Raw genomic sequence first — 27,589 nt, forward strand, 5'->3', positions numbered from 1 at the left:
TGCTATTAACGATAGCAATGTAGCTATTCTAGCTAAGGGCAAGCTACTCTATTGGAACTAAAAAAAGAGCAATAATAGTTAAATATAGCTAATATTAGTCTTTTAGCTAAGTTGCAACAGCCTGCTGGAGATGCTCATAGGTTCTCGAAATAATAATAATAATATGAAAGGATCAAATGCACATTTTAAACAATATAACGAAAGGAGAGGCCCTACTATGCAGATGGTTCATAAACAAGCCATTTTGCAGCCTCCAATAAACATGAGACACATCAGCATTTCAAAAAAAAATGCAACAAATTAAAATGAGAACACAATACCCATTCAAAATAGGGACAAGATCCTCTCCATTTCAAATGAAATGGAGGGGATCCATTTAGTTACTTTTAGGAGGGATAGTTTTATCATTTTACATTTTTTTTTTTTTTTTTTTGACAAAAATGGCCCCTAAAAGTAACTAACTGGTTCCCCTCCATTTCATTTCATTTGAAATGAAGAAGATCCTTCTTTGAATAGGAACCAAACAAATTCGGCAAGACCCGCGACACATGGCAGCCAAATTCGGCGAGACTAGCCGACCAGACCCATGGCGTCAGACCCGTGGGTCTGGTGGCGAGACCCACGACGCCAAACCCACGCCGTGGGTTTTGCCGGCTGGTTTCAACGGCCATGACCCGATTCTAATGCATCAAAACCCGTTTCTACTGCATCAAAACTCTTTTTTTGGATTCAAAACTAAAATCTAGAGGTAGATGGTTAACCCTTTAGGGATTCTATCACCGTAAAGCCAGAAAAAATTACTCCTCGGCGCCAGAAAATGTGACTCACGGCGCCGGAGAGAGACCCACGGCCCAGAGAAGAGCGTGACCCAAAGAAGAAGAGGCTGGCAAGCTGTTGCAAATTTTCGGTGAAGAAGAGAAGAAGAGAAGAAGAAAGAAGAGAAAATCAAGCGTATTAGGTTGTAGAGTTTTTTTGTGCATTTTTTTAGCTTTATATGATATGGCTTTATGCTATTGGGTGCTGCAAAACCCACATTTTATGCAGCATCCGCATATGAGGTTTGTCCTAACGGAAGTGTATTGTTTAAGGGTGCGTTTGAAATAAATATACTTTGAAAATGACATAATAATACTATCACGTGGTCAAGTTTTTCCAACCCCAAGCGAGTTTGGTCCGAACACTCGACACATGTCACCGATCACGCGTGTGTATGGACATTGAGAGTGGCCGGCCCATGACTTTGTGGGTGGGTGATTGAATGTTAGATTGTTATTGGCATTTTGTTATTTCTCGTTTTATTGTTATATATATATATATATATATTTTTTTTTTTTTGATAAGTTGCTATGTTATATATTTTTCAAACTTTTGGTTACTTTATTTGTAATAGTTGTTAACCCAAGGTGATTATGGTTAAGGTTTATGTCGTATTCTATTTGAACCAAATTTGTATGATCTGAATAGCTTTTGATGTTATTCTCTTTTACTTTTATTTCATATTTCAGCAATAATTTTGAGTCCCAAAATTAATTCACACCATCACACTCCTGAAACTTATTCATGTTCAACAGTACATACAAGGTTCTTGTTTTCTTTGTGTTCTTCATATAAAATACAAATGAACTTTAATCATCAGCAACATGAGGTTGTAGACCCATTTGCTTTCTTGTTCTTCCCACAACCAGATCCCCAGACTTTATCCAGCCAGGGAGTCTTCCAATGATCGTCCCGAATGGGAGTTGTGCCACTGCGTCTCTCCTTCCAAGCGAAATGATTGCTACCACTGCTGAACTTGGCTTATAAGTTGCCATTTTGCTTTCGTTTCCTCCTGTCATCAATAGTTTCAAGTTCTTCGCAGCCACAAGAGCATGTCTTTGCGCCAAAAACCCTTCTTTGATTTCCTAAAGTACCAATTTTCAATCAACAATATTACATAAGATTTTATTAACATATACCACTGACACTTAGCTTCCAAGAATGCATCAAACAGAGGGGAAAAGAAAGAACTTCCAGTAATAGAATCAGGATACATGCGTTTGAGATTATGCACATTAGACGTTTTTCATATTTTGATCTATTCAATTGTACTTTATTTGATTTATTAATATTTTCTATCAATTGGATGATAATGACAGAGTGACAAATGGGACTTACCGGAATATCAGTAATATCTCCAATAGCAAATATGTTATTTTGACCCTTGACTCTCAAATTCTCCTCAACCATCAACCTTCCATGAGTATCTAAGTTATTCTTCAACATAGTTTCCTTAAGCCATGCTGAACCCAGTGGTGTCCCTGTGCATAGAAAATGGCAATCTGCACTGATAATTTCTCCTCCTGAAGTTTGATAAGTTTTGGTTTCATCTGAAACAGAGTCCAAATTCACTCTTTGCTCCAATTTCACTTCAACTTTCTTTGACTTCATCCAATGCAAAGTCTTGTCAGAAGCTTTTTGTCCAATGAAATCCAGCAACCTTGATCCACTATGCACCATAGTAACTTTCTTATCTGGGTAATCAAAAGCAATTTCTCCAGCAAGTTCAACACCAGTGGGGCCTCCTCCAACAATCAAAATGGAACTAGCTGAATTTATCTTCTGACTTTCTGCAGGAGCAAAAACTACATCGTTAAGAATTTCCTTTTCAATGTTGTATCATGCTTGTAAACTCTCATAATACTGGAAATTCTCACTAAATAATGCAGCCATCATCAAAACACATATATGCAATCTGCCAGTTGTCTCTCAGCACTCAATTTGATGAAAATGAAGATAATGCTTCCAGTTGCCTATATAGATTTTACCTGCTTTGTATTGATTGAGTCTCTCAGTCTTAGATTCCGGGACAGGTTCGGAATGGCCGGTGGCAATGACAAGAAAATCATAGGGAATCAGCTGGCCGTCTGCAGTCATCACTTCAGTTTCAGTGACATTGACTGCACTGGATATAACAAGTTGGCCATTGGTGAAGTAGTCTCTGTGGTTGATCACTGACCTTTTCGCAATTGATGGATCCACCATTGCCCTCATGCTTGCCCATGGAATCTCAAAATACTCCTTCCTGAATTCAATTTTGTTTTCACTTAGCTACAAAAATGATGACAGCTCTGTACATGGAAAATTGACTCATGTAATTATAATTTTCTGCCAGAAATTCATCTACAAAAACAGGCATATTTGCTCTCTATATAAATAATCTTGGAATATTAATTAAACATCATGTCCTATTAGCTTTGCCCTATGACCGTCTTCAACGTAGGGTTGTACAAGAATCATGTGAGCAAAATTGTTATTAATTCTCACAATAGAAAAGAGGCGTAATAACATCTTTAAATTCAAGAGAGAAAGAGTACGGGTCAATGAGAGTGACGTCGGCCTGGAATTGGAAGGATTTAGCGAGGAAGGAACCGGCAACGCCTCCTCCGATGATCACCAACCTCCTGCTCGCCGCTTCGTTCTCTTGCGTCTTCATTTTTTGCGGCGTCTTCTGGATCGCAGGACTCGGCGATATTCAGAGAGAGAGAGAGAGAGAGAGAGGAATTTTAAAAGCGGTTTTGGGCGGAAAATAGTAAAACGCGTCTGTTCAATTTTCGGGTGGAAGGACAACGGTCAAACCGTTATCGGAGACTAAACTGTCTGCTTCTGCTTCTAGAAGAGCTACCCTAAATTCGTACATAATTCAAAATTAGAGAATTGATTCATTTTTTTTAAAATTTTAAATTATAATTAAATTTGTGGGGTCTATAGACTATATGTGAAGAACAGTTGGAAAAAAAAAAACCGTAGAGGAGAGTAAAATTGTTCAAATAAAAACGTGAAATTACCCTTTTACCCTCATCTTATAACTAACTGATTTCTCTCCATTTTTTTTTTCAACTAGAGAGGATCGTGGTCCATATCTGAGACCCATATAAATTTCAGAGATTCAATGATAATTTTAAAAATTAAACAGATAAGAGAAGAATTGAGTGAAGATGTATAGCACGAGTAATGCTATAAATCCTTTTTGTGTTTCGTCCAAAGATGATGTGGCTCTTAAAATTCACCATTAAGCTTGTGATTGATTACTATTAGATTTTGATCAAATTGTGCTTTTAAACCTCATTTTTTTAAGAATACAAGAAAGATTTTTAGAATTACTCGTATAGCAATTTAGCACATCTCTAGAACTGAACTTCTTAAAAAAAATGTTTGTCATATTTGTAATTATCTTTCATGTTAAGAATTAAGCAATTTTTTTTTTTTTGACATGTCCGCACAAGAGGGGAGATGGAGATTTGAACTAGTGATCTCCGCTTTATTAAGCGTGGTCTCAGCCAATTGAGCTACCTCTTGAAGAAGAATTAAGCAATTAATAACAATATCAACGGCATTAGATAGCAATATCTTATGTATATCATTTTCTCACATACATTGTCTTAAATATGATTAAACCCTTAAAATGGCAATGCACATAATTATCAAGCACAAAATAAGATAAATAAGTAATGTGTCTTGTTATGATCATTAGATAACAATTGAGTTCATTGGCAAATATATAGTACGATCATTGCTTGTGTAAATTCATAAATTGGAGTACATAAACAACCTCTTCCCATCTATGATTGTAATGTCCAGCCAACACAGTAATTGGGCTTGGGTTGAGTGCCTTATAGGTTGGATCTGTCATTAAGCTTGGGCATACTGGGCCTATAAATTAATGTCTCCAATTTTCATTTGTCATTGAGTACCGAGACTATAAGTATGAACAAATGAGTAATTCTACAAGTCTCTCTTGAGTTCCTCCAAAAATGATGTGGCTATTAAAATCACTATTTGATCAAAATTCAATAATGATCAATCACAAGCCCAATGGTGATTTTAATAGCCACATCATTCTTGGAGGGACTCAAGAGGGACGCAAGAGAGACTTGTAGCATTACTCGGAATAAAATTTTTCGAATTTCTTTTAATTGGATTGAAAGATTTTTTTATTTGGTCTATTAAATTGACATATATTAAAAAAGCATATGAGTTTTGACATATGAGCATTACTAAATGTTCACATACATTTTGAATACGTGTTAGTTTAATAAACTAGATTAGAGGAATTTATTTAGAAGAAAACTTTGTCCTATAACTAATCAAATTTCTCTAAAATTGTTGTTTCTCTTAACATGTGAGAATCACTTTTTTTTTTTTTTTTTTAATAGAGTTTCCTACAACTCTATTTATGCCATTATAAATTGAGTTGGAGAAGACTCTTCCAACTCAATCAATCTTTTTAAAGATAAATGTTATATACTACACATTTATCTCATTCTTATTTCCATTGGACTAATCAATGCAGCTGATGGGTACTGTTGCCAAGTGGTAGTTCAGTCGGTTGGAATCCACGTTTCATAGAACAAAAGTTACTAGTTTGAATCTCATCTTCTTATACGGACATATCAATAAATAGCTAATGAACACTATCACATCAATCCAATAAAATAGAGGTAAGATGAAAATGCTCGGAGCTGGAGCCAAAGTTGACCTCTAAAAAATTTGAATACAGTAGTTAGGGTTGATTTTATGCAGATCTGAAACCAAACTGAACGTACAACATGTTGTGGTTATAGGATTTGGCTTAGGTAGTTAAGAAAACTAGCAATTTTTTCAACGGTCAAAATATAATTTATAATTGTAAAACCTAAAAGCTATTATAACGGTGAGCGTTATAATAATTAATGCTCATATTTTGCTCGTGAGGCCATGTGCATGCAAAGTGTTGTCTGTCTCACTTAATTAATTATGAGTACAGTACTGTACGTTAGTTATTAATTACTTTGTTTATTTTGAATTATGAAATTATAATAATAATAAGAAGAACTCCATAGGATGACGTGTAGCTAGCCACGTGCCAATCCAGGTAGATGCAGTACGGGAAGAAGTTAAGGTTAAAGGGCCACCACGTTCGTGATATCACACCAAATTAATCTGCGTTTTGTTTCGAAAATGAAAAGGAACATGGCTTGGTGTGAGTGAGCAGTGACCACTCAGCTCCGTCTTCATGCGCATCATAATGAAATTCCTTTTCTTTGGTCTGAATGATAGTGAGTGAAGAGTGTGAATCCCTAATGCCCACGTTTTGATTTCGTCTACTCAAAGTCTAATATTGCAATTTGCAACCCTAGCCGCCCTCTATTCTTTGTTATGATTGGGTTTGTTTTAGTCCTATGCTTTGTCTAATGTGATTATTGAGCCTCTAAATCTTCTTTGTTCGTCCATAACAAGTGCCATGATGCTGGATAAGACAAGTTTATTGAATCATGTAATTTTATAACCTACGCACTCCAACATGAACATTCTAATCACAACCCACCTAAAAACTTTAGCTCTCAACTCTTTTCTTTTTCTGAATAATATAGTATAAGTGAGTCCGGTGATGTGTGGACTTTGTAGTAATTCTTGTTTATCTTTCTGTAGTTTGCTTTTAGTAGTGATTTGGCAAAGGTTTTTCTTTTTGGGTTTCAATTCACTTTAGTAGTTTCTAAGGTTTTGTTTACACGATGGAAACCTTTAAATTAAGTAACAATCCTTGATCTCCGGTCTTCTTTTGTTTTCTTTCTATTTTATTTATGAGAGTAAATCACTGACCAACAACAGATAAATTATCAGACATATAAAAGAATTGTCATTGATAGTAGAGCTAGTGAAAAAAATTGCATTATGAATGAGCTTGTAACGGAGATGAAAAAGCAAAAAAACTCATTGTCTAGTTGAAAAAGTTCTGATGACATGCTCTATTTGAGAAAGGGCAGTGGCTAGGGACATGCTCTATGAATAAATTAAGAAGTATTGTTATTCAAAGAATCATATAATTTTATCCTTAATTTATAGCTTGTTATTTGTAATTCAATAATGGGCTTGGCCTGAATTCCCCTTGGTTTTTGTGATTCGATTTTTTATTTTGCACATAAAATATTTAATTTAAATTGGCTGAATTTGATGGAGTTAGGGTCCGAACTCGATCAAGAGCTCTTATACCATATTAATTACACCACTATAATCCCAAAAATCTTAACTTTATAGGAATAGATAAATTTAATCATTTAATTTATATTCTAATACTCTCCTTTACGTTTGTTTCAGACTTTCATTTAATAAATAAAATTCAACACATAAAATATTTAACATGATATACATTAATACAAACTTTATCTTCTAACACATGCTCTATACCATGTTTCTCCATTTTTGTGTGCTCCACAGTAACTATCGAGAAGGTAGCGGTAGTTATCTGTTAGTTGAAGCGTACGAAAAATTAAAGCAATTAGGTTAACTTTCTTTGATTTATTTGCATAATTAGTTCTTGTTTAAAAAGGACATGCACCCGAATTTCTTAAGCAGTTAACCTTCTTAAAGAAGTTGATTAACTTCCATCTAACTAACTTGATCTACTTTCTACAATGACCATCCACTTATCATTATTTTCATAATAACTGAGATGTTGTTAATTAATATATATGCTCACAAATCACAATCACAATCTCATTGCGCATTGAAACGTGCCGAAAAGTGTGTTACGAAAACGAGGTCGTACCTTTCCCTTCATTCTTCGCCAACTTCCAACCAAACTCTCCATCACTAAATTTTTCTTCATCGTCTCCAACGCTGATTCAACTATAAATTTGGTAAAAACTGTTGGCTTAAACTCCTTCATGTTCGGATAGTGAGTGAATTGACGAAGTTAATGTTAAATTTTAGGACCTTTGACTCTGATACCATGTTAAATTACCAGTTGTTCTAAAAGCTTAAGCTTATTGTAACATATAAATTTAATCATTTAATCATTAGTTTAACAAGTAATAGTTATATTTGAAGAATATTTTTGTCATTTGAACTTGAGAATATCCAAATAGTTATATTTGAGGAATATTTTTGTCATTTCACTTTTTAAGGGGACAAAAATACATTTCAAATATAACTAACTGGATATTTTTCGTCCTCAAAGGGTAACTCAATCGGCTGTGAACCACGCCTTATGAAGCGGAGGTCACTAGTTCGAATCCTCCATCCCCCTTCCCTTGAGTGGACATATCAAAAAAAAAAAAAAAAAAACTGAATATTTTTCTAATTGATTTAAATTAGAGAGGATCCTAATTCCCAATGATGTACATGAGATCTTAATTAAGCAAAGTTTAATTAAGAGTGGTATTTCATGTTCGTGTGTCAAATTCAGGCCTTGTCGAGACATAAATATAAGATTATATAGGTTACTTCTAATCAAACTTATTTAATTAAACTGGTTAGACCCATCAATCATAACTCGTTAATTTCGTATTGAGTTCTTCTTTACCTTAATTTAATAATTTTATAATTAATTTAATAATTTTATAATTATGTGGAAATAGTAGTGTAAAAAATCGTCCACCTTTTAAGTCTCTAATGGGTCAATGCGATAAGGGCGGATTGGTACTATACCCTTTTCCCCAGATGTCTGCGTCGTTTTCCAGAGGTGCATGTGCGCAAGTTAGCGGAGTGGGGAGAATAATCAAATCCAGGAGCCCCGGAGTGATGAGGGAAGCAAAGCCAAACCAATCAAGCCATCGTGGCAATTATTGCAAACCAAAAACAAAAAAGGTAAATGGAATTTTGCTTGTGGCCTCACCCAAATGGGTTGAAAAAAATGCTGTGATTCAAAGCAACACCTGCCTGGCGCACGTTAGGATTTTAGAGGCAGCCCACATGGTCCTGAAAACAAAGACAGGCCAATGACACCTTGCTGCTTTAATGCACCGTATTATAATATGACTTGAGCTTTATTTTAAGGAAAATTGCATTTTCCCCCCAAGTTTGGAGCGATTTATATTTCGACCTTCAAAATTTTAATTTTGACAATTCTCTCCTAAAAGTTTTAAATTTTTGCAATTCGACCAATATTATTTCAAAATTTTCATATTGCCCATATTTTTTATTTTTTATATAAAAAAAAAAAAAATTGAGAGTGAAAAATGGCTAGATGGCTAAAGGGGTAGTTACGGCCACCCCAATTTTTTTTTTAAATAAAAAAATAAAAAAATTAAAGGTAATATGAAAAGTTTTTTATACAATTTGTCAAATTTCAAAAATTTAAAACTTTGGGGATGAATTGTTAAAATTAAAATTTTAGAGGTAAAATTGCAAATCATTCTAAACTTTAAGGGATATTTTCCCTTTATTTTATCTTTGCGTATGAATACACTAATCATTGCTTCCAATTGTCAACTCATAGCACAGGATTTTATTGTGTGTGTCTTCTTTTCCTTTGTGGGTCAAATGTACGCAACTTCTTGTTGAAGGAAAGAGGACCATTCAAGGCCTAAATGTGGAGGACAATCTAGTATGTGAATAGGTGGTCCTGCAATCTCCCTTTCAAATTGTTTTAATGTTTAATGAAATTCGAACAGTCTAATAACTAATAATCTCAATCCGTCGAGTATTGGGTATTTGAAAGTATCTTACTCAAAGGGGTCGTGTGCTTCTATCAACTTTGACATTCATGTGTGAACAAAATGGACTGCTTTTTATCATGTGTTTTGAAGCGTTCTTATTTATTCTCCTTTTTTTTCTTATACTATAAGAATCTATATGATTAAAAGTTAAAAAAAAAAAAAGAAAAAAAGAAAAAAAAGACCCTCTTTGTTAATCCTCTTTCCCTTTCCCTTTCCCCAATTTTGATTAGGAAAGTATTCTTTAAAGCTTTGTAAAAGACTACGTACTAGAGACATGCTAGCTCAAAGACTACCTACGAGAGAGAGAGATCGAGTGTGTGTCGGCGTGGAGGCAAGCATGCCCATGAGGCCTCGTTTCTCTCTGAATAAGAGAGAGATTACTGGTTAACCGCTAACCACACTCCCCAGTTAAATAACCACCTCTCTCTCTCACACACACTCACTCTCTCTCTTCATAATTTTCAGAAAATAAATAAATGTAGAGTTTCAGTAGAGTGAACAGCAAGGCCACATTGAAGCGGCAGTAAGATTAGATTAGGTAGAGAAGATGACGAGATTCGAATCTACAGGTCTATGCTCGCTGTTTTTTCAAACGAAGCAAATCAAAATGATTCGATTCAAGTAGGACTCTACAAGACTGGCATTTGCGCGACAAGTTCAGAGAGAGAGAGAGAGCGCACTGTCGGTGGCTTTAGCAAATCCGAGCTTTTTGTTGCGCAAATGAGAAGGAATCGTAGGAGGAGGTCCAAGAATTGAGGCATTTGGTGCTGGATGCTGAGGAAATGGTTTGAAAGCACTAGGAGGAGTTTGATTGGGTGGAGCGGCGATCTGCTTTTTGGTTTGTTCTCTTTTTGGTTGATTTTTGGGGGGCGTTTGTGGAATTGATTCTCAATCGGCATGGATCAGTACGAGATCATGGAGCAGATCGGTCGCGGCGCTTTTGGAGCCGCCATTCTCGTCCATCACAAGGCCGAGAAGAAGAAGTAATGCCTTTCTCTTGCTCACACTTGCACACTCAGTGTTCTGTGTGAAAATGGCGTGTTCATATATTGTACATTTTCCTGGACTGGTTGGAATTTATGAATCTGTTTGTTTCAGGTATGTTTTGAAGAAGATCCGGCTTGCGAGGCAGACCGAGCGATGCAGAAGATCTGCCCATCAAGAGGTACCTTCAATTCTGATTTTGCTTTTTTGGTTTGTCAAGAAACAATATTTATTTAAAATTTAGCATTGGATAATTACCTCGTTTTTGCATTTTTGGGAAATTTGGAATTGTAGATGGCTTTAATTGCAAGAATTCAACACCCTTACATTGTCGAGTTTAAGGAGGCATGGGTGGAGAAGGTGAGGGGCTTCTTTTTTTGGTACACAATTATCAATTTCTTGATTATTTGATCAAGTTGTTCTGCATTTGCCGTATTTGTCCTGAATTGGAAAGTCCATGTATCAATGTAGGGTTGCTATGTTTGCATTGTTACCGGATATTGTGAAGGTGGAGACATGTGAGTGTTCTCTTGCAATGCTTACAAACTTGAAATTGAGGGTTTTGATTGATGATTGATGATCGATGATTCATGCAAGATATAAATTTCCCACATTTTTGTCATTTTTAAACCTTTAACAGGGCCGAAATGATGAAAAAGTCCAATGGGGTTTATTTTCCAGAGGAGGTAATGTTATTTCTCTGTTATATATATTTTCTTGTAGAAAAAAGAAAAAGAAAACTGTTCTTTCCTTGATTTTCATATTAGAAGTCAATATCTTTGGATTATGACTAATGGTTATGCTGATAAAACATTGCTCAGAAACTCTGCAAATGGTTCACACAGCTACTACTGGCAGTTGAATATCTACATGGAAATTATGTTCTACATCGCGATCTAAAAGTATGTCTACAAACTAGTCCTTTTCTCTTTCCCCATCGCATATGGAGGTTTTATAACTAATTTGTTTGTTGCTCTCTTGGCAGTGTTCCAACATCTTTCTAACCAAAGAGCAGGATGTTCGTCTTGGTTAGTTCGCCTATGTTATTGAGTTGTAATCAATTTTACACTGATTAAGGATTTAATTTTGTTATGCATGTTTACTGATTTCCTTGTTCTTATCTGGTTTTTCTATAGGCGATTTTGGACTTGCAAAAACTCTGAAGGCAGATGACTTGGCCTCTTCGGTATGTGCTCTATTATGTGGAATTTCTCTTGTTTGTCATGCAAAGATTTGTGGCAGGAAACTCAGTATTTACATTTTACTCCCATGCCATGAAGATCAAGACCATACACTTTTAAACAAGTGTAGAAGTAAAATTATTCCCTTACTTCTTTGTTACTAATAAAAAAGAAATGTTATAATTGCCAAGCCTATACGATACCTAGTAGCTAAAGCTACTTCATTTCAATTTTTACCACATTTCATAGACTATAATTAGCCTATAATGAGATATCTTCATATCCATATCAAAACCCCCCTCCTTTTCATGTTGCATAACCTATAAAATTATGGTTTTAATGAAGTTTGATTACTTAAATTGCTGACTTTCTATATAGTACCATATGATTTTAGAGGTTGATAAATGATAAGGATATATTGTCTAAAATCTCAATTTTTATTTTTATTTTTACTTTTTATCATGGTTAAAAATTAGATTTTTTTTTTTTTTTTTTTTTAATAAAGTCTTTGTAAATGTTTAAATTTTTTTTATAACGGTTCCTGAAAACAGCTGAAAATTGCTGCATAATAACTCATAGCCTCTCCTATTGAGCACTCACCCATAATTTCCCATTGTTAACTACGGTAAATTCTCTCTTAAAGGTTGTATCCTGTTAATTCAAAGTTAGTTACCTCTTCTATGATAGCATTGCTTAATCTTCTTCTCTTTAACTTGCAACAACATAATAATAGCAGGAAAGAAAGGATTTTTTGCTATTTGCATTTTTACTGGTGTTAATAAACGTTCTGTACCTTCATGTGCAGGTAGTTGGAACTCCCAATTACATGTGTCCTGAACTGCTTGCAGATATTCCTTATGGCTTTAAATCTGATATTTGGTCTCTAGGTATGTGTTTTAGATTCTAATACTTGTGATGTTTTTATCTCTATTTTGTCTATGGATTAAATGGTTCCTTGCTGCCCAGGATGCTGTATGTATGAGATGGCTGCTCATCGTCCCGCTTTCAAAGCTTTCGTAAGTCTTAAGATCAATTCTTGTATTTTGACATATTTTACAGGAATGCCTTTTGTTGTTCCCGACATTGTTTAATATCTATATTAGGATTTCTCTTTGGATATTATGCTCAACAAGAACTTATTGTATAACTTCTATTGTTGTGTTGCCGATTCTAGTTTAAGTACAATTTTGTTTTTTTTTTTGAGAAACTAAATTGAGCCCTGCCATTACTTTTTCTCTTGTTTTCTCCGTTGGTAAATTTCTTGCATCTTTCTGCAATACAACAGAATGTCATTAAAATAATTTTAGTTAGTGCTCCAGAATCACAACGGTGACCTATGTTCAGCTTTTGCCTTCTCTCTCTCTCTCTCTCTGTGTTTTTTTTTTTTTTTTTTTAATTGTTGTGTTGGAAGCTTTCACAGAATTAAGTAGTTGGCAGACCATCTGATCTGCTGTTTAATGGGACAAAGTATAGATGATGGGCATGCCTATCCATGTTTTATCGTGGACATACATACCTATATATAATATGTATAATGAGAATATAATTTTTTGATAAGCAAAGTCAACTCATGCACCTATATGAGATTGAATCCTCCACACTTCAACTGTGGTAGAAGAAGAATCCATTTGTTCTAAACACTGCTGGCCTTTGCGTTCTGAATGCTTTATATTTATCACTTTGAAAGTGCTGAGTGGTGTAACATATGATTGTATATGCTTTTCATTCTTTGGAAAGGCTTTCTGTAACTAATTATCTTTATGCTATCACTAGCAGTCTTAGCTTTACGACTTCATTTAGTTGTTATTATATGTTTGATGTTGACCTTATACATCTGATTTCAGGATATGGCAGGATTAATTAGCAAGATAAATCGTTCCTCTATGGGCCCTTTGCCTTCTTGCTATTCCCCATCCTTGTAAGTTCCAATCTCTTGTTGTCAAGCTTATTTTACTTGAATTTGATAATATGCTACATCATCATAAATTACATGAGTGTTGTCAATGCTTTACTTGGTCCCTGTGCATTGATTATCCTATTGCTTTACCTGGCTGTGTCTACAGGCCCTGGACTGGAGCCTAGGTGGCTTTGATAGCAAGTTAGATTGCGTTTTTAATTGGTAGTGACTAGGCTGTGGCTTTGCCTCGCTATTCCTTCAGGCCCCTGCAGTGGGGGTGCTAGACTGAATATATTTATATAAGCTATGTATATGTAAGTGTTATGAATGTTATATTGCCATTTAGAATTGTCGTGAGGAAAAGAAGATTCCCTCGATTTTGCTGCCGTAACTATGTGAGCTTAAAAATTAATTTGTCATTGATTTTTGCCTTTTTGTATGTGACTATACGTTTTATTTTCATCTTTTCTGAATGCAAGTATTGGAGATTGAGTGCAAACATTCAATATATATGTCATGAGTAATGCTATTCTTCACACTCATTTCACACCAGCTGATGTGGCATGTTTTTAGTGGTTACTATAAGAAGTCACTCAAAACACACCATGTCAGCCGGTGTGAAATGGATGTGAAATGTAGCATTACTCATATGTCATGATTAACATTTTAGCTACATTTTTTGCATGTCTCAGACATGCATATATGCAGTATATACAGGTTTTGGAACATAACTAACTGTAACATTTTTAGTTGCATCTAAAATTAAGATGTAAATTTGTAAGTTCTCATCTAAGCACCTCACATATACCTCAACAGTGGATGGTTTTGGCAAATTTATGTGGTTTCAATTGGAGTTTAATGGATCTTATTTGAGATCAGTAACTCATTTAGAGTTTAATGGAGCTTGTTGTGTTATTCATACAATTTATACTTACCCAAACAAAGTGTTATTTGCACAAACTTCATATACTTTATATATGCTATTAAATATCAAACACTGAAAAGCATGATAAACAATTTATTTTACATTGTATACACAGAAAAACACTTATCAAGGGCATGCTGAGAAAAAACCCTGAGCATCGGCCAAGTGTAAGCATCTCTACCAAAATTGCTGTGTCAAATTACAGGTTTTTCACCAGCAGTACCTCATCTTAACATTTTGGATTTGTACCTTGGTCAGGCATCTGATGTTCTGAAGCACCCATATTTGCAACCTTATGTTGATCAGTATCGTCCATCCTTTAGTCCTCAAACAGTATGTTCCCCAGAGAAGCCTATTTCTACCACTCGTAATTCTCGGAGAAATATGGCTGAAAGCCAAAACAGTACTAGTTCTAGCAGTGACAAAGATAGTTTGCTTTCAAATGAAAAAACCATTCCAGCGATGGTCTCAAACTGTAATAATAAAGGCACTGACACAGATTTGGCTTCTATTGATGATGAAGATGGCACTGAGAAGCTTCTGCTTAGTGAAGAGGAACATCGGCTGAACATGTGCACTGGCAAAATGGATGAGCAAGCAGTGATGAAACCCACTCAATATGAACATATATCCAGTATTGAATCGAGGCAGTCAAAAACCATTAAAAATATAATGATGGCTTTAAAAGAAGGGAAAGTTAGAGAAAATAAGTCTCCAATGAGGGGCCATCAAACAAAGGCTGGAGGTGCATTGACCCAAAGAACAAACACAGAAGCATTGCCTAAAGTGCCCAAACCTAGTGCTATTGTTCATGGTTTTAAGTCTAATGCAGATACATTGATGGTTGCACCAGCAAAGGCATCCTTTGACTCTGCAAAGCGGATTCAGGGATCGCATCCTTTAAAGCATCAGGTACAATTGCGGTTCATATTATCTTTTGTTACTTCATTACGTGCATTGACCTGATCACTGAATAGATTGTGAATTTTCTCTGCAGTTACCTATAATTGAGTCTTCACCTAAAACTAAACCGAAACATGACGTGACTCCTCTATCTGGTCCTGTTAAACAAGTTGTTGAAGATGGATCTCCTGCTAAGCCAAGGCAAAGAACCCCTCCTAATACAGTTAGACGATTCCCATTTCCAGGACGTATGAAGCAAGTGGGGCTTGATGCTCCAAATGCGGTGAGCAGTACTGTCAAGTTTGGTCCAAGTGAGATGCCCCGTGAAGCTGAAAGGACTCCTCTGCAAGTGCCTAACAGTTGCCTAACACATGCTTCTAAGCAGATTAAACAAGAGTCCGAGAAGGCTCAAGAAAGAGACTCAAAACAAATGCGAACACAAAGTAGTAATTCTGTCTCATCGTCAATGTCAATGCAAGGATTTGAGCTTTGTGATGATGCAACAACTTCTTTTATTGACATGAAAGAACACATACTTCCTGGTAATACAAGTATCACACATACTGAATATTTAGAATCACATCCGCCCAGTTGCTCATCTACTACCCAGTGGCATTCTGAGATTTCTGAAAATATGGTTGGAGAAAACCATGGATATGACACTAGACCTGTAATGTGCTCAGTCCAAACCTCTGGAGCCATCTTAGGTCTTCAGAATACCACTGTTGTTGACGAGAAAGTGACTTCCAGTGTGTTTCAAGAACTCCCAGTACTGAGCTCTGAAGAAAGATCTGTTTGCAAAGATGATATGGCTGGAAGCAGGCCAAGTAGTAGGCCCGATATAGTGAATCAGCCAAACCTTACATATGCATCCAGTGGTGATGACAAGTTCACTGTAAGGGAACTTCTATCATCAGTTCCAGATACTACCCCTTCCATTATGTCTCCCACTTCATCAAGCCAAAAGAGTTTGCAGCTGGACAAAGGAGCCATTTTGCCAAATTCAACAATTGAAAAGCCAGGTGCCACCCATATTTCACCAGCTTTTGATGACGTTATACATGTTATACGGCATAGTAGTTTCCGTGTTGCAAGTGAACAGCCAATGCTGGAAACTGTAGAGATGGGGGTTCAGAATGTGGATGTTGGTAAGCTCGTAAATGTAGTAAGGGATGAAATAGGGATGAGAAACATGACTGCTTCTGCAAATCTTAAATCATCATGTGACTCCGAAACCCTGAGTTTAAATTCAAATGTTTCTGATCAATCTGGCCTCAAGGAAGTGGATGTGAGAGATCCTGTCCCTTCAGTTCCAAAATCTGATACCTCGGAGCCAACAAAGCCTAACCCTTCTGTGATTGAAGAGGAAACACCAGTAAAAGAAATTTTGGATGTAAAGTCTTTTAGGCAGAGGGCAGATGCACTTGAAGGGCTACTAGAATTGTCTGCAGATTTGCTCCAGCAAAATCGATTGGAAGAGCTTGCAGTTGTTTTGAAGCCTTTTGGGAAAGACAAAGTCTCCCCAAGGGAGACAGCTATTTGGTTAGCAAAGAGTCTTAAAGGAATGATGATCGAGGACATAGGTCGGAGTTCATGAAGTATCTTATCTGCGGTAAGCTTGTTCTGATTTGATATTATTTGTAATTGATCTAGTAGCTCTTAGCTTTTTGTCATGCTTTTTCCTTTTATTCTATTTTTTTTTTCATATTCAAGCTCGGCTTGGATTTTAAAAAGAACAACCAGGCCTTGCCCTTTTTTCTTTTTGGTCTCATTATGTAATTCTTTCAATGCCTTCTGTTGTTGTACATAGTGACCATACAAGTTAAATAACATTGTGTTCCTTCCAAATATATAGTAATGCCGTAACTCGTGGTGTTAGTGCTATCATTAATCGCGACATTCTTATTGTTGTTCTTTGTTGATAATGGAACATAGTGATTAATGATGGAACAAAAGGAGAACTAAAAATTGAATGTGTAGTTGTGATGTAGAAACAAATGTTTTTATGTTACTTAGATCCATGTTTGGTTCAGATTGAAGTCGGCTTCATTCTACAATTAGTTCAGGCCAAATTTACCCCATTGCCTTGTGCGCTATAGCTCGACAATTGGTTATATTTACTTTTAAAGTTTTCTTTGATGATTTATGAGTGAAAGATCCCTATGATACTTGCGTAGAAAGCCCATTGTCCCCTGGAACATTTATCAGCAACAAGGTAATTGTTTAGACATTGCTTTTGAAGAGAAGGTATCCTGGATGTTTTGGAGCTTTCTCCATCTGTTGGTTTGTTCTATTATAACTAAGCAACAAGGTAAGTTGCTAGATGTGAATTATACTCTCATTATTCATATGGAGTACTGAAAAATTGTTAATAGATGTTTTAGTTTTAAAACTCTGACAGTGGTTCTTGTTTGAACTTCTGTAAAAGATCATCTAGGTTTAACGAGAACTCCTTAAAGACTTTTGTTGGGTGATTTTTCTGGCACTAAATTCTCACCTTTTCAAATGTTTCATTTTTTGGATTAATATGTTTGTATCATGTCAAATTAAAAGCCTGGGCTATATTATATTACTCCAGAAATTCTATCGTGGACTGCTTAGGAAGCAAAAGAGGAGTCGTTGTTGTTCTGTAAAGATTTCTGCTGTTATAATGAGAACGTACAGCCTATGATTTCAATGACAAGTGTGATCGAGAGTAGCCTATTTTTTATGCCATTGGCACATCATGGGCCATGGCGGCTGAATTCTTCTCGTTTCCTGTTGAGTTTCATGTCAAACAGGAAAGGTCGCCGAAGTAGAAGTCGCCTTGACGACGCGGTGAAGTGCTGAGCATATGGCCTTTGTCCTCTTCTACGAGTGAATCTCATGGGAAATTGCTTGTACCGTGCTTTCGAAGCACCGACCATATAGCGACTGCCCCAAGGACGATTACTGTCCTAGACTCCTAAGTACGTGTTTTGGGCCCATTTCAGAATATACCTCCGCATTTCGGGAAAACCTACGCATGATCCAAGAAACGTTAAAAGCTTGGTTTCCGCGTTTGGAAACAGTGTATATAAGGACCCCCCCTGGCATCATTTTCATACCATTAGCTCAATCAACATTTTCAATGCTGTCTTCCTACGGCAATCCACCGCTAGACACCAACCAGCAGGTCAACGCCAGTGCATCACAGCGGAGCAACTCCCGGAGTCCCGATGCTCTCCGCCGTTTGGCCTTGGTGCTGTTTCTATGGTTGACCATTTTTGGGTCGATCATCTCCGTTGCATGGCTCATTCTCAAACCGGAAACTCCCGATTTTAGAGTCAACGCCCTCATGGTCTCCAACTTTGAGCTTTCTGGCTCACAAATACGGGGAAAGTATGACATCACAATCTTGATCAGAAACCCAAACAAGAAACTAAACCTGTACTTCAGCAATTTCAACATCGTTGTGCTTTACAGGAGAACCCGTCTTTCTAAGACTTATTCCTTGGCGTCGTCTCTTTCTTTAGAGAAGATGAAACAAACGACTTTGAGTGCCCAGCTACAATCGGATTTGGGTTGCTCTGTGAAGGCAAAGGAGTTGAAGGACTTGGTTAGGGAGTTAAATAGTGGGGTCACTCAGGTGGTCAATTTTGACGTGAAGATGTTGGTTTCAACAACATTTAGTGATGGAAAATGGCTTCAGGTGAAAAGATCAATTGATGTTTACTGCAAGAATCTGAATATCATATTTTTATCTTCAAAACAGACGGGGAAGCTCCAAGATAACAGACACAGTTGCATAGTTTCTTCTGTGTACTAAATTAATTACCTCAGGATTTTCCTTTTTTAGCTAGTTGACAAGAAGAGTTATGTGCTCGAACTACTATGATATTATGTAAAGAGTCTTTAGTTTGATTCTCGCTATCATTCACCTTTCATTTCAATTTCAAATTTCACGTGAACATCAATTGTTGAGGGGGAAACTTAGACTCACGTGTGAAGGAAAGTATTAGAATATAATTAAAATGAAAAATCTACAATTTTTTGTCAGCTTAAACTTTTAGAATAAGTGACAATTTAAATAATTAGAGCTTCCTAAAAACATTTATAAAACTGAGTCTCACTTAATAAGGAACTAATGTCAGCTTTGGCCCTATGAGTGCCTTTATAATCCACATACTCTAGGCGGGTTCTTCGTTTTCTAATATAAGACTGCAGTGTTATCTTCATTCGGGAAGTGCCACACATCCATCTCTTGTCCATTTTTTTACAAATTTACTATTGAATCTGTGTCATGTGGTCCCACATATTTAACGGTAGATTTATCCATCTCTTGTATGGAGATAGACCAGAGCTAGATAAAAGACAGAAAACAAACATTTCTCTATTCTATTCAAAATATTTCGAATTATTTTCATGATGTTCTCTGCTAATTTACTTTAATTTTTATGTTCCTTGTTTCTCTTCTTTGATTTCATTTTTCTCGGATATGCTCAATCACCGAAAATTATCCATATAATTTGTTTCCTCAATGGTCATCTTTGATTTGATGCTATATATAGTAGCAACCATGGACTAAAATTGGATGAAATCCAATACAAAAATAAAAATTTATAGAATTGACAAAAAGTTTGTAATGCCGTAATTAATAAAGGCAAGATTTATATAATAATGCCGCAATAAAAGCTACGTGATTGAAGATGATATCAAGAAAAATCCAATATTCGAATCAAAATTCAAAGTGGGTGAAAACCTACTTGATTTGTTTGTAATAATTAAATTCCAACATTAATAAGATCAAGCTAGATGTCCTAAAATAATTAATGAGTAATGCTAGATATCATCTTTTTATCTTCCTGAAATTCTCCTAAAGCTGATGTGGCTTTCAAAATCACCATTGGATCAAAATTCAAGTATGATTCATCTAAAATTTAATGGTGATTTTAAAAGCCACATCAACTTTAGGAGGATTTTAAGATGATAAAAAGATGACACATAGCATTACTAATAATTAATTAAACATGGAATCATCCTCATTTAATAAAGACATAAATTTTCCCAACTTTTCCTTGTCCTTGGTGTAGACCAAGTAGACACTTATATGGAATTAATAAATATAAACAATTTTTTTTTTTTAATCTTATTTAGTTTTTTTTTTTAAAAAAAAAAATTTGAAGTAAGAGTATCTTTGGGATTATGTTTGAAAAATAGAACTTTTAAGTTAAAAAATGCCTTTTGGCAAAACTTTATTTTCAACCTTTTACCAAAAGTGCGTTTTGCCTATTTTTGAACCCTTAAAAGCGCTTTCAATTTTTTAATCAAAATGGTATTTTTTTTTTTTTTTTTTTCAAACGGACATTTTGAGTGTCAAATACATTTTTAAGCTCCTCAAACAGACATCCAAACAGACCCAGACAACTCAAAATATATCCAATTATTAAAATTTCTGAATTACAATAAATATTTTTTGATAAGTAATAAATTACAATAAATATTATCAGTAACTTTCTCTCTCATCAGCTGTACCACACTACAAAAATTGAGTTTTTTTTTTTTTGCCAACAATTTCTGACGTGTCAATGGTACTGACACATTAGAAAACCCTTCTGACCTGTCATTTTTATGTGTCTCAACGGTTAAAAGGGCAGGTGTGAAAAAATTCAAGTTTTTGACGTGGCATTTTCTCCACGTCAAAAATTTTTGACATGTCAAAAACTGGAACGTCAAAAAAAATTATTTTGACATTCCACTTTTACCATGTCAAAAATTTTTGACATGGTGAAAATGCCACATCAAAAAAAAAAAAAAAAATTGATGTGGTGATCAGAAATTTGCCACGTCACAAATTTTTGACGTGTTACACCATTTGACACGACAAATTTTTTTTTTTTTTTTGTTTATATATTTTCCAAATTATTCGGGTTTATACCCAGATTTACGTATTAACCTGATATCCAATACATTCAATATATATATAATATATCAAATATACATTTAATTTAATACATTCAATCCAATCCATCCAATTCATCCAATACATATCCAATACATTCAATATATATCCAATATATCCAATTGCAAGTTTCCTTGACAGTTAAATCTAAGAATCAATATATTTATCGTATCAATTTTAAGAAAACAATATGGAAAGAAATCGAAAATACACATTAATTATCGTATCAAATTGTAATTTGGGTACGCAAATTTGTATTAATTGAAACCCTACACAAGGCCTATATATATATATTTAAAGGGAAAATATAAAGTGAATATTAATATTCATCAATGGCAGTATTCTCCTGCAGCATGAAATGGTGGTTGTTGTTTTTGGCTTTGATTAGCGTGGTTGTAGTAAACCATGTGGAGGCAGACGCTCCTCCTTCGTTCATCCCTCTCCTCCCTGACCCATGCAAGAGTCCCGGAGGCCCATACCCGGGTTGTGAAAAGGGTGCTCCACGGCCTGCGAATCCATATCAACGTGGTTGCTCCAGAAACACTAGGTGCCGTAGAATTCCTAGCTCTTCCTCCTAACTCGATCACCACGCATGACGGTGCAGCAGCTTAAAAGGCGACGATCAAGCAAGTTTTTTTATTTTTTTATTTATTAATAATTTAATTTATTTCAAGTTTATGGCAAAGTCATGTAAAATCAGAGGAGAATGAGATGGAATTATTAATTAATAAGCAATAAATTAAGTCCTTTTGCTGTTATTGTTATTGTTATTCTTATATTTATTCTTATATATCTAGTTTAATATCCTTTTCAAGGGGTCAAGTCTCATGAAGCATAGAGCCATTTCTCTCCCCTTGTGCGAATATGTTAAAAAACCAAAAAATAATAGCCAAATCCAAAGCAAGAATTTTTTTTGTTCTATTTAAAAATTGAAAACAAACCATATATAAAGACAATCTCAATGTAAAAAAAAATTGAATATATATATAGGCAATAAAATCAAAATCAATTTTTTGTTTTTTGTTTTTTTATTTTTTAATGAATGAGTAACATTTTATATCATCAAAAACACCAATACAAAACTCACTAAAGAAATTAACCAGACACTATACAAGTATCTTCCTATCCTATACACCGTTATGTTATGGGAATAACTTATATAGAGATGTTGTACAAAAAGAGATTTTTGTGCCTACCATTCACAGGCCGACACATCAGCCAATTTCACAATAAGAAAAAAAAAATGCATTTACACCAGATTATACACCATATGAGATAAACAATTATTAAAAAAAAAAAAAAAAAAAAAAAACCAAAAATTAAAGGGGTGGCTGGCTGGCCACCCCTCCCCCACTTAGGATGGCCGGTAGCCACCCTAAAGGGAGGTGGGGGCTCGCCGGCCACCCTATCCTGGCCATGGTATGGCCGGCGAGCCACCCCATGGCCTAGGTGTGGCCCGTGCGGCCACCAAGCCAAATTGGGGGTAGCACGCAGCCACCTCCATCCAGGCCATGGGGTGGCCGGCGATCCACCCTATGGCCTGGGGGCGGCTTTCCGCCGCCTCCACCTCCCTTTGTGGTGGCTGCCGGCCACCTCAAGTGGGGGCGGGGTGGCTTTAATTTTAATTTTGTTTTTTTTTTTAAATAATAATAATAATTTTTTATCTTATATAGAGTATAATTTGGTGTGGTTGTGTCTTTGTTTTAAGTATAAGTCTTATGAAATTGGCTGTTGTGTCAATCAACAAAATCAAAATAACCTAAAACATAGAGCATGTGAGATAATACATCTTTCCTATTTTTTTTACTAGAATTTTCTTATATTATGTCTCATTCAAAATTAATAGACATCCTTAATTTAGGGACAATTTAATAACATTTTGAAAACTATGATTGCAAATAATGCTTAAAAAGTAGACGTAAAATCCTAATCTTATAAATTGGCCAGCTATTTTATATATATATATATATATAAACATTACTCTTTTTGTAATTAGTTATCATATACTGTAAAAACCTTTTCAAAAGTGACCTTATAGTAACCCTTAAAGCAAAACACCTAGCCTAGCCCCCTCAAGGCCAATATCCTTGAGTCAACTCTGTTATCGAATCCATGATTAAATATTTATTTAAAAAAAAAAAAAAAAAAAATTCCTGGAGACACGAAGAGTTGTGAAAAGAAAAATGGCATGCAATTTGTAAAGATAAGAAAAATTGTTAATTAATAGAATAATAATGTAAAGAAAAAGTGGGTGACGTGGCTACCCAAACTCTAATACATTTGTTGATATTATAATCTAGGGTCGTGATACACACAACATCGGCGTGTTAAGCACATCAGGCAAAATTTTTTATTTTTTATTTTTGCCTGGCGTTCTGTTTTACTTCACCCTACAATCCATTGTGGAGGGAGGTTCAATTGTGTAATTTATAATTTTATAAATTATAGAGTTTTTCTTTCAATTAGGTCGAGAGAATTTCGTTCATTTTAATCTATAAAACGAACATATAAAAAATATATGATTTTTTAATAATTTACGTACATCTTATTAAAACCCCCCATTTAACTCATCACTCCACTTAACTCTAATTCCAATGTCTGTCGCTGTGGCTGTGGCTGTGGCTCAACCAGCCCCTCCCACATACTACTACCAACCCCAACCCCAACCATGCCGACGGCCGCCCTCATGCCGCTGCTGTCGGATATTCCTTTGGGCCAATCTCGTCTCTGGCGTCGTCATTGGCCTCGTCGTTCTCATCCTCCATCTCGCGTTCCACCCCCATCTTCCGCACTTCCGCGTAGAGTCTCTCACACTCTCCAACTTCTCCTTGGCGTACACCTCCTACTCCTCCGCCTCCCAAACCGGCACCTGTGACGTCCGGTTTGCCGTCTCCAACCCCAACAAGAAGATGTCCATTTCGTACGACAGCGTCCAATCCGCGCTCTACTACAATTCGGCGCTAATATCCAGCACGCTACTTCCGCCGTTCCAGCAGGGGAAGCATAGCCAGATGGTTCTAGAAGCGTCGTTCTTGAAGGCCGATTCCTATGTTCAGAAGGGGGTCGTTGATGGCATCAACAAGGATATGGCACGTGGCACCGTCAGCTTCGATGTGATCGTTTATGCCGACGTTAAGTTCGAGGCCGGGTACAACAAGGAGAATCGGCAGCTCCTTGTCTCGTGCCAAGGTCTAGCTATCACGCTCTTGTCCAATAACAGCGGGTTCGGGACGATGGTGGCAGGAGCGGGGGACTGCATGGTTTATGCGTGACTCTGAGTAATTGGGTGTCTGTCGAATTAAACATTGCCAATAATTTCATATTCGAAGGCAATTTTTTTTTTAAAAAAAATATGACGAATTATTGGTGGTATATTTTTATGTTGGAAACTACTTTTGTATGTTTTGAATGATTAGTTGGTACTTGGCAGTTTGTTTGTTTGGTTTTTTCGAAAAGGGGGAGGGGGTGCAACTCTAGCTAGAGCCCGAAAAGGGCTCAAAGAAGCGCAAAAGAGGCCATCCACACAGTAGCCCAAGAAGAATCAAAAAGACCCAAGGGAGGCCCAAGAGACCATATAAAGTCTCATCTCCTTCCCTTGTCAAGGAAGTCTCACTCACTTCACAAAACACACACACCCATCCTCCCTCAACGGGAACTCTCTCTTTTCTACGCTAATTTGAGCATCAGAGTGTCTTCGATCGTAGGTCCAAAGACGTACTGGCGACCCTCGCTTCGTTTGTAAGGAAGCATTGACCAGGCCCGTATATGACGAAAAAATTTATCTATATAGGTTAAAATGTTGGGGCATTACAAAAGTGATCACAGCTCACTATTCAATAGCATATCCAATTTTAGGAAATATATATATCTCAAAGCCTCATTTGTATAGGTCATCATTTAGTATAATTCAAGTGAAATGGATAGCATTGTATTCAACCTTTAGTAGCTGTTTATCATGAAGAAGTTGAAGAGCATACTTAACGTAGTGGATAAAGTCAATTTGTTCCATAAATTATGTTTTGTGAAAATAGAAAGAATAATTAATTAGGGGGTGTCTTGAAATTAAATTTTGTTTCTTTTTAGTATTCTTTTTTCACATCAACCTCACGCCCCTATGGTTTTTGCTTTGAGTAATGTTATGGACCATCTTTTTATTCTCTTAAAGTTGATGTAACTTTTAAAATTACCATTAAATTTTAGATGAGTCATTCTTAAATTTTGATCCAATTGTGATTTTAAAAACCACATCAGCTTTAAGAGAATAAAAAGATAATAAAAAGATGATTCCTAGCGGATAAAAAGATAATAAAAAAATGATTCATAGCATTACTCTTTTGCTTTTTGTACGTTCCACGATTATCTATCTCTTGAAGAAAAGGAAAAACCAAATTGTGGCCAAATTCCAAAGCGTTCCTCTGGTTAAAGAAGACAGACGTGTCATATTTATTGCTATCCAAGGCATTTGAAGAACCCCAATCTCGAGTAATGCTAGGAGTTCGATTTTTTTTTTTTAATGTCATTTTAAATATGATTTGTTTTTAATCTTTTTTATAAATTAAAATCTAATAATGATTATATCAAAAATTTAATAGTAATTTTACATGCATTTATTTATGTTTAAGTGAATCTCGTATATTGTATGTATTGAAAGACAAGGACAACAATCATCCTCATTTCACTTAAAAGTAAAAATTGAGTTATTTTATGGCCAATATTTTATTTTGTTTTATCTAACGATATACATGATGCCATGTAATGAATATATTGTTACGTTATTTAAAAATTCTAAATGATGTTACATCATATACATCATTAGATGGAACAAAAAAAATCTCGACCTTATAATGACTTCTTTGCATTTCACTTGAAATTGAAAGGACATTTGAGATTTTATGTAGTTTTTTAATAGTTCAGATTTTTTTTTTTTTTTTTTTTTGATATGTCCACACAAGGGAAGGGGGATGTGAGATTCGAACTAGTGTTCTCCGCTTAATGAGGCGTGGTTCACAGTCGATTGAGCTACCTCTTGAGGACAATTTTTTTTTTTTTTTTTTTAATTACACTCTCTATCTTTCTCATGAAATACTTTAAATTAAGGGAATTTAGATATAAACTCCTTAGGTCAACGTGCCTTCATTAAAAATTCCCTAGGTATTTTTTTTCTTTCGGAAATTTAGTCCCTGGATCAATCGAAACTACAAGAAACTCCTTACCGTTAAAATTTTTTAACACCCGTTAGGGCCACTCAAAACTCTCTGTTTTACCTAATTAAAATATTAATTTTTTTATTAAATTAATTTTAAAAGTTAAATCTAAAAAAAAAAAAAATTGAAGGGTGGCCAGTGGTGGCGGTGCCACCCTATGGGTGGAGGGGTGGCCCGCAGGCCACCCCGCCGCAAGCCACCCCAAACCACCCAACTACCCAAAGGGTGGCTCACGGCCACCCCTTTCCACCCATGGGGTGGCTCGCGGCCACCCCATTAATTTTTTAAATTAAATTAATAAAAAATTAATATTTTAAACAGATAAAATGGAGAGTTTTGAGTGGACTAACGGCTGTTAAAAAAATTTTATGATAAGGGGCTTATTATAGTTTCGATTAACCCAGGAAGTCAATTTTCGAAAAAAAAAACACCTAAGGAGTTTTTAATGAAGGCGCGTTGACCTAATGAGTTTATATCTAAATTCCCTTAAATTAATTCCACCATTACCATGAGTAGTGTTGGTTCAGTGGCGTTAAGGATATCTCCAAAATAGTTCGATAGGTACTAGATTGAAAGTTCGACTCTTAAAATAAAAATTCTCAATCCTATTAGTATTAGCTGCCTCAGATCCTACTGATTGCTTGATAGAACTAGGTCAAGCTATGACTTGGTCGATATTAGGCGTCTAATAATAGATGTATTTTAGGATTAAAATACCTTAACACCATATGTTGTCTTTATAGATAACATTAGAAGTAGATGTTATAATTTAAATATTAAAGACAAGTATTACCATAGTTTATTCTACTTAATCTTTTATTTTCATTATACCTTGTATTTGAAATTTTTTTTTTAGATTTTTTCAAAATTTAAAAGGTCTAGGTTCCCTCAAAACCTATATTATATCCCTAACGTGTTTGCAAAAAATAAAAATCATTCACCTAACAGTCGAACTTAAGAGAATGAAAACTACCAAATTAGTGACGGTTGTTGTATTTGCCAATAGATATTTGAAAATATCGATTAGTGTGTCAACAAGCAATTAAGTTGGAAAATCGAAATTTTGAAAAGAATATCTAATGTAACACGGAAAAAGAATAATAAAAGCGCACGCATATCA

The 27,589-nt window shown here is 35.4% G+C and overlaps 4 protein-coding genes across 4 annotated transcripts; 3 read left to right on the forward strand and 1 right to left on the reverse strand.

Annotated features, from left to right (window-relative positions):
* Positions 1–1,618: 1,618 nt before the first annotated feature.
* On the reverse strand, positions 1,619–3,505 carry LOC132164619 (uncharacterized). Its single transcript, XM_059575154.2, has 4 exons — positions 3,354–3,505; positions 2,805–3,061; positions 2,155–2,606; positions 1,619–1,901 (listed from the first exon to the last, which is right to left on the reverse strand). The coding sequence occupies exons 1-4, from the start codon at positions 3,470–3,472 to the stop codon at positions 1,626–1,628; spliced, it is 1,104 nt and encodes a 367-aa protein (XP_059431137.2). The 5' UTR covers positions 3,473–3,505; the 3' UTR covers positions 1,619–1,625.
* A 6,247-nt stretch (positions 3,506–9,752) lies between these two features.
* On the forward strand, positions 9,753–17,229 carry NEK6 (serine/threonine-protein kinase NEK5). Its single transcript, XM_059573790.2, has 14 exons — positions 9,753–10,438; positions 10,554–10,620; positions 10,734–10,799; positions 10,911–10,957; positions 11,080–11,125; positions 11,261–11,341; positions 11,425–11,467; positions 11,576–11,625; positions 12,426–12,507; positions 12,587–12,636; positions 13,465–13,538; positions 14,558–14,609; positions 14,701–15,354; positions 15,440–17,229. The coding sequence occupies exons 1-14, from the start codon at positions 10,353–10,355 to the stop codon at positions 16,940–16,942; spliced, it is 2,901 nt and encodes a 966-aa protein (XP_059429773.2). The 5' UTR covers positions 9,753–10,352; the 3' UTR covers positions 16,943–17,229.
* An 868-nt stretch (positions 17,230–18,097) lies between these two features.
* LOC132164671 (uncharacterized) lies at positions 18,098–19,215 on the forward strand. Its single transcript, XM_059575216.2, has one exon. The coding sequence runs from the start codon at positions 18,350–18,352 to the stop codon at positions 19,130–19,132; it is 783 nt and encodes a 260-aa protein (XP_059431199.2). The 5' UTR covers positions 18,098–18,349; the 3' UTR covers positions 19,133–19,215.
* Positions 19,216–23,859: 4,644 nt separating this feature from the next.
* Positions 23,860–24,537, forward strand: LOC132163904 (NDR1/HIN1-like protein 10). Its single transcript, XM_059574280.2, has one exon. It carries the CDS (start codon positions 23,860–23,862, stop codon positions 24,535–24,537), a length of 678 nt encoding a protein of 225 aa, XP_059430263.2.
* The last annotated feature ends 3,052 nt before the right edge of the window (positions 24,538–27,589 follow it).

Source organism: Corylus avellana, chromosome 8 (genome assembly GCF_965113065.1).
Source record: "Corylus avellana chromosome 8, dhCorAvel1.hap1.2, whole genome shotgun sequence".
NCBI classification, from domain to species: domain Eukaryota; kingdom Viridiplantae; phylum Streptophyta; class Magnoliopsida; order Fagales; family Betulaceae; genus Corylus; species Corylus avellana.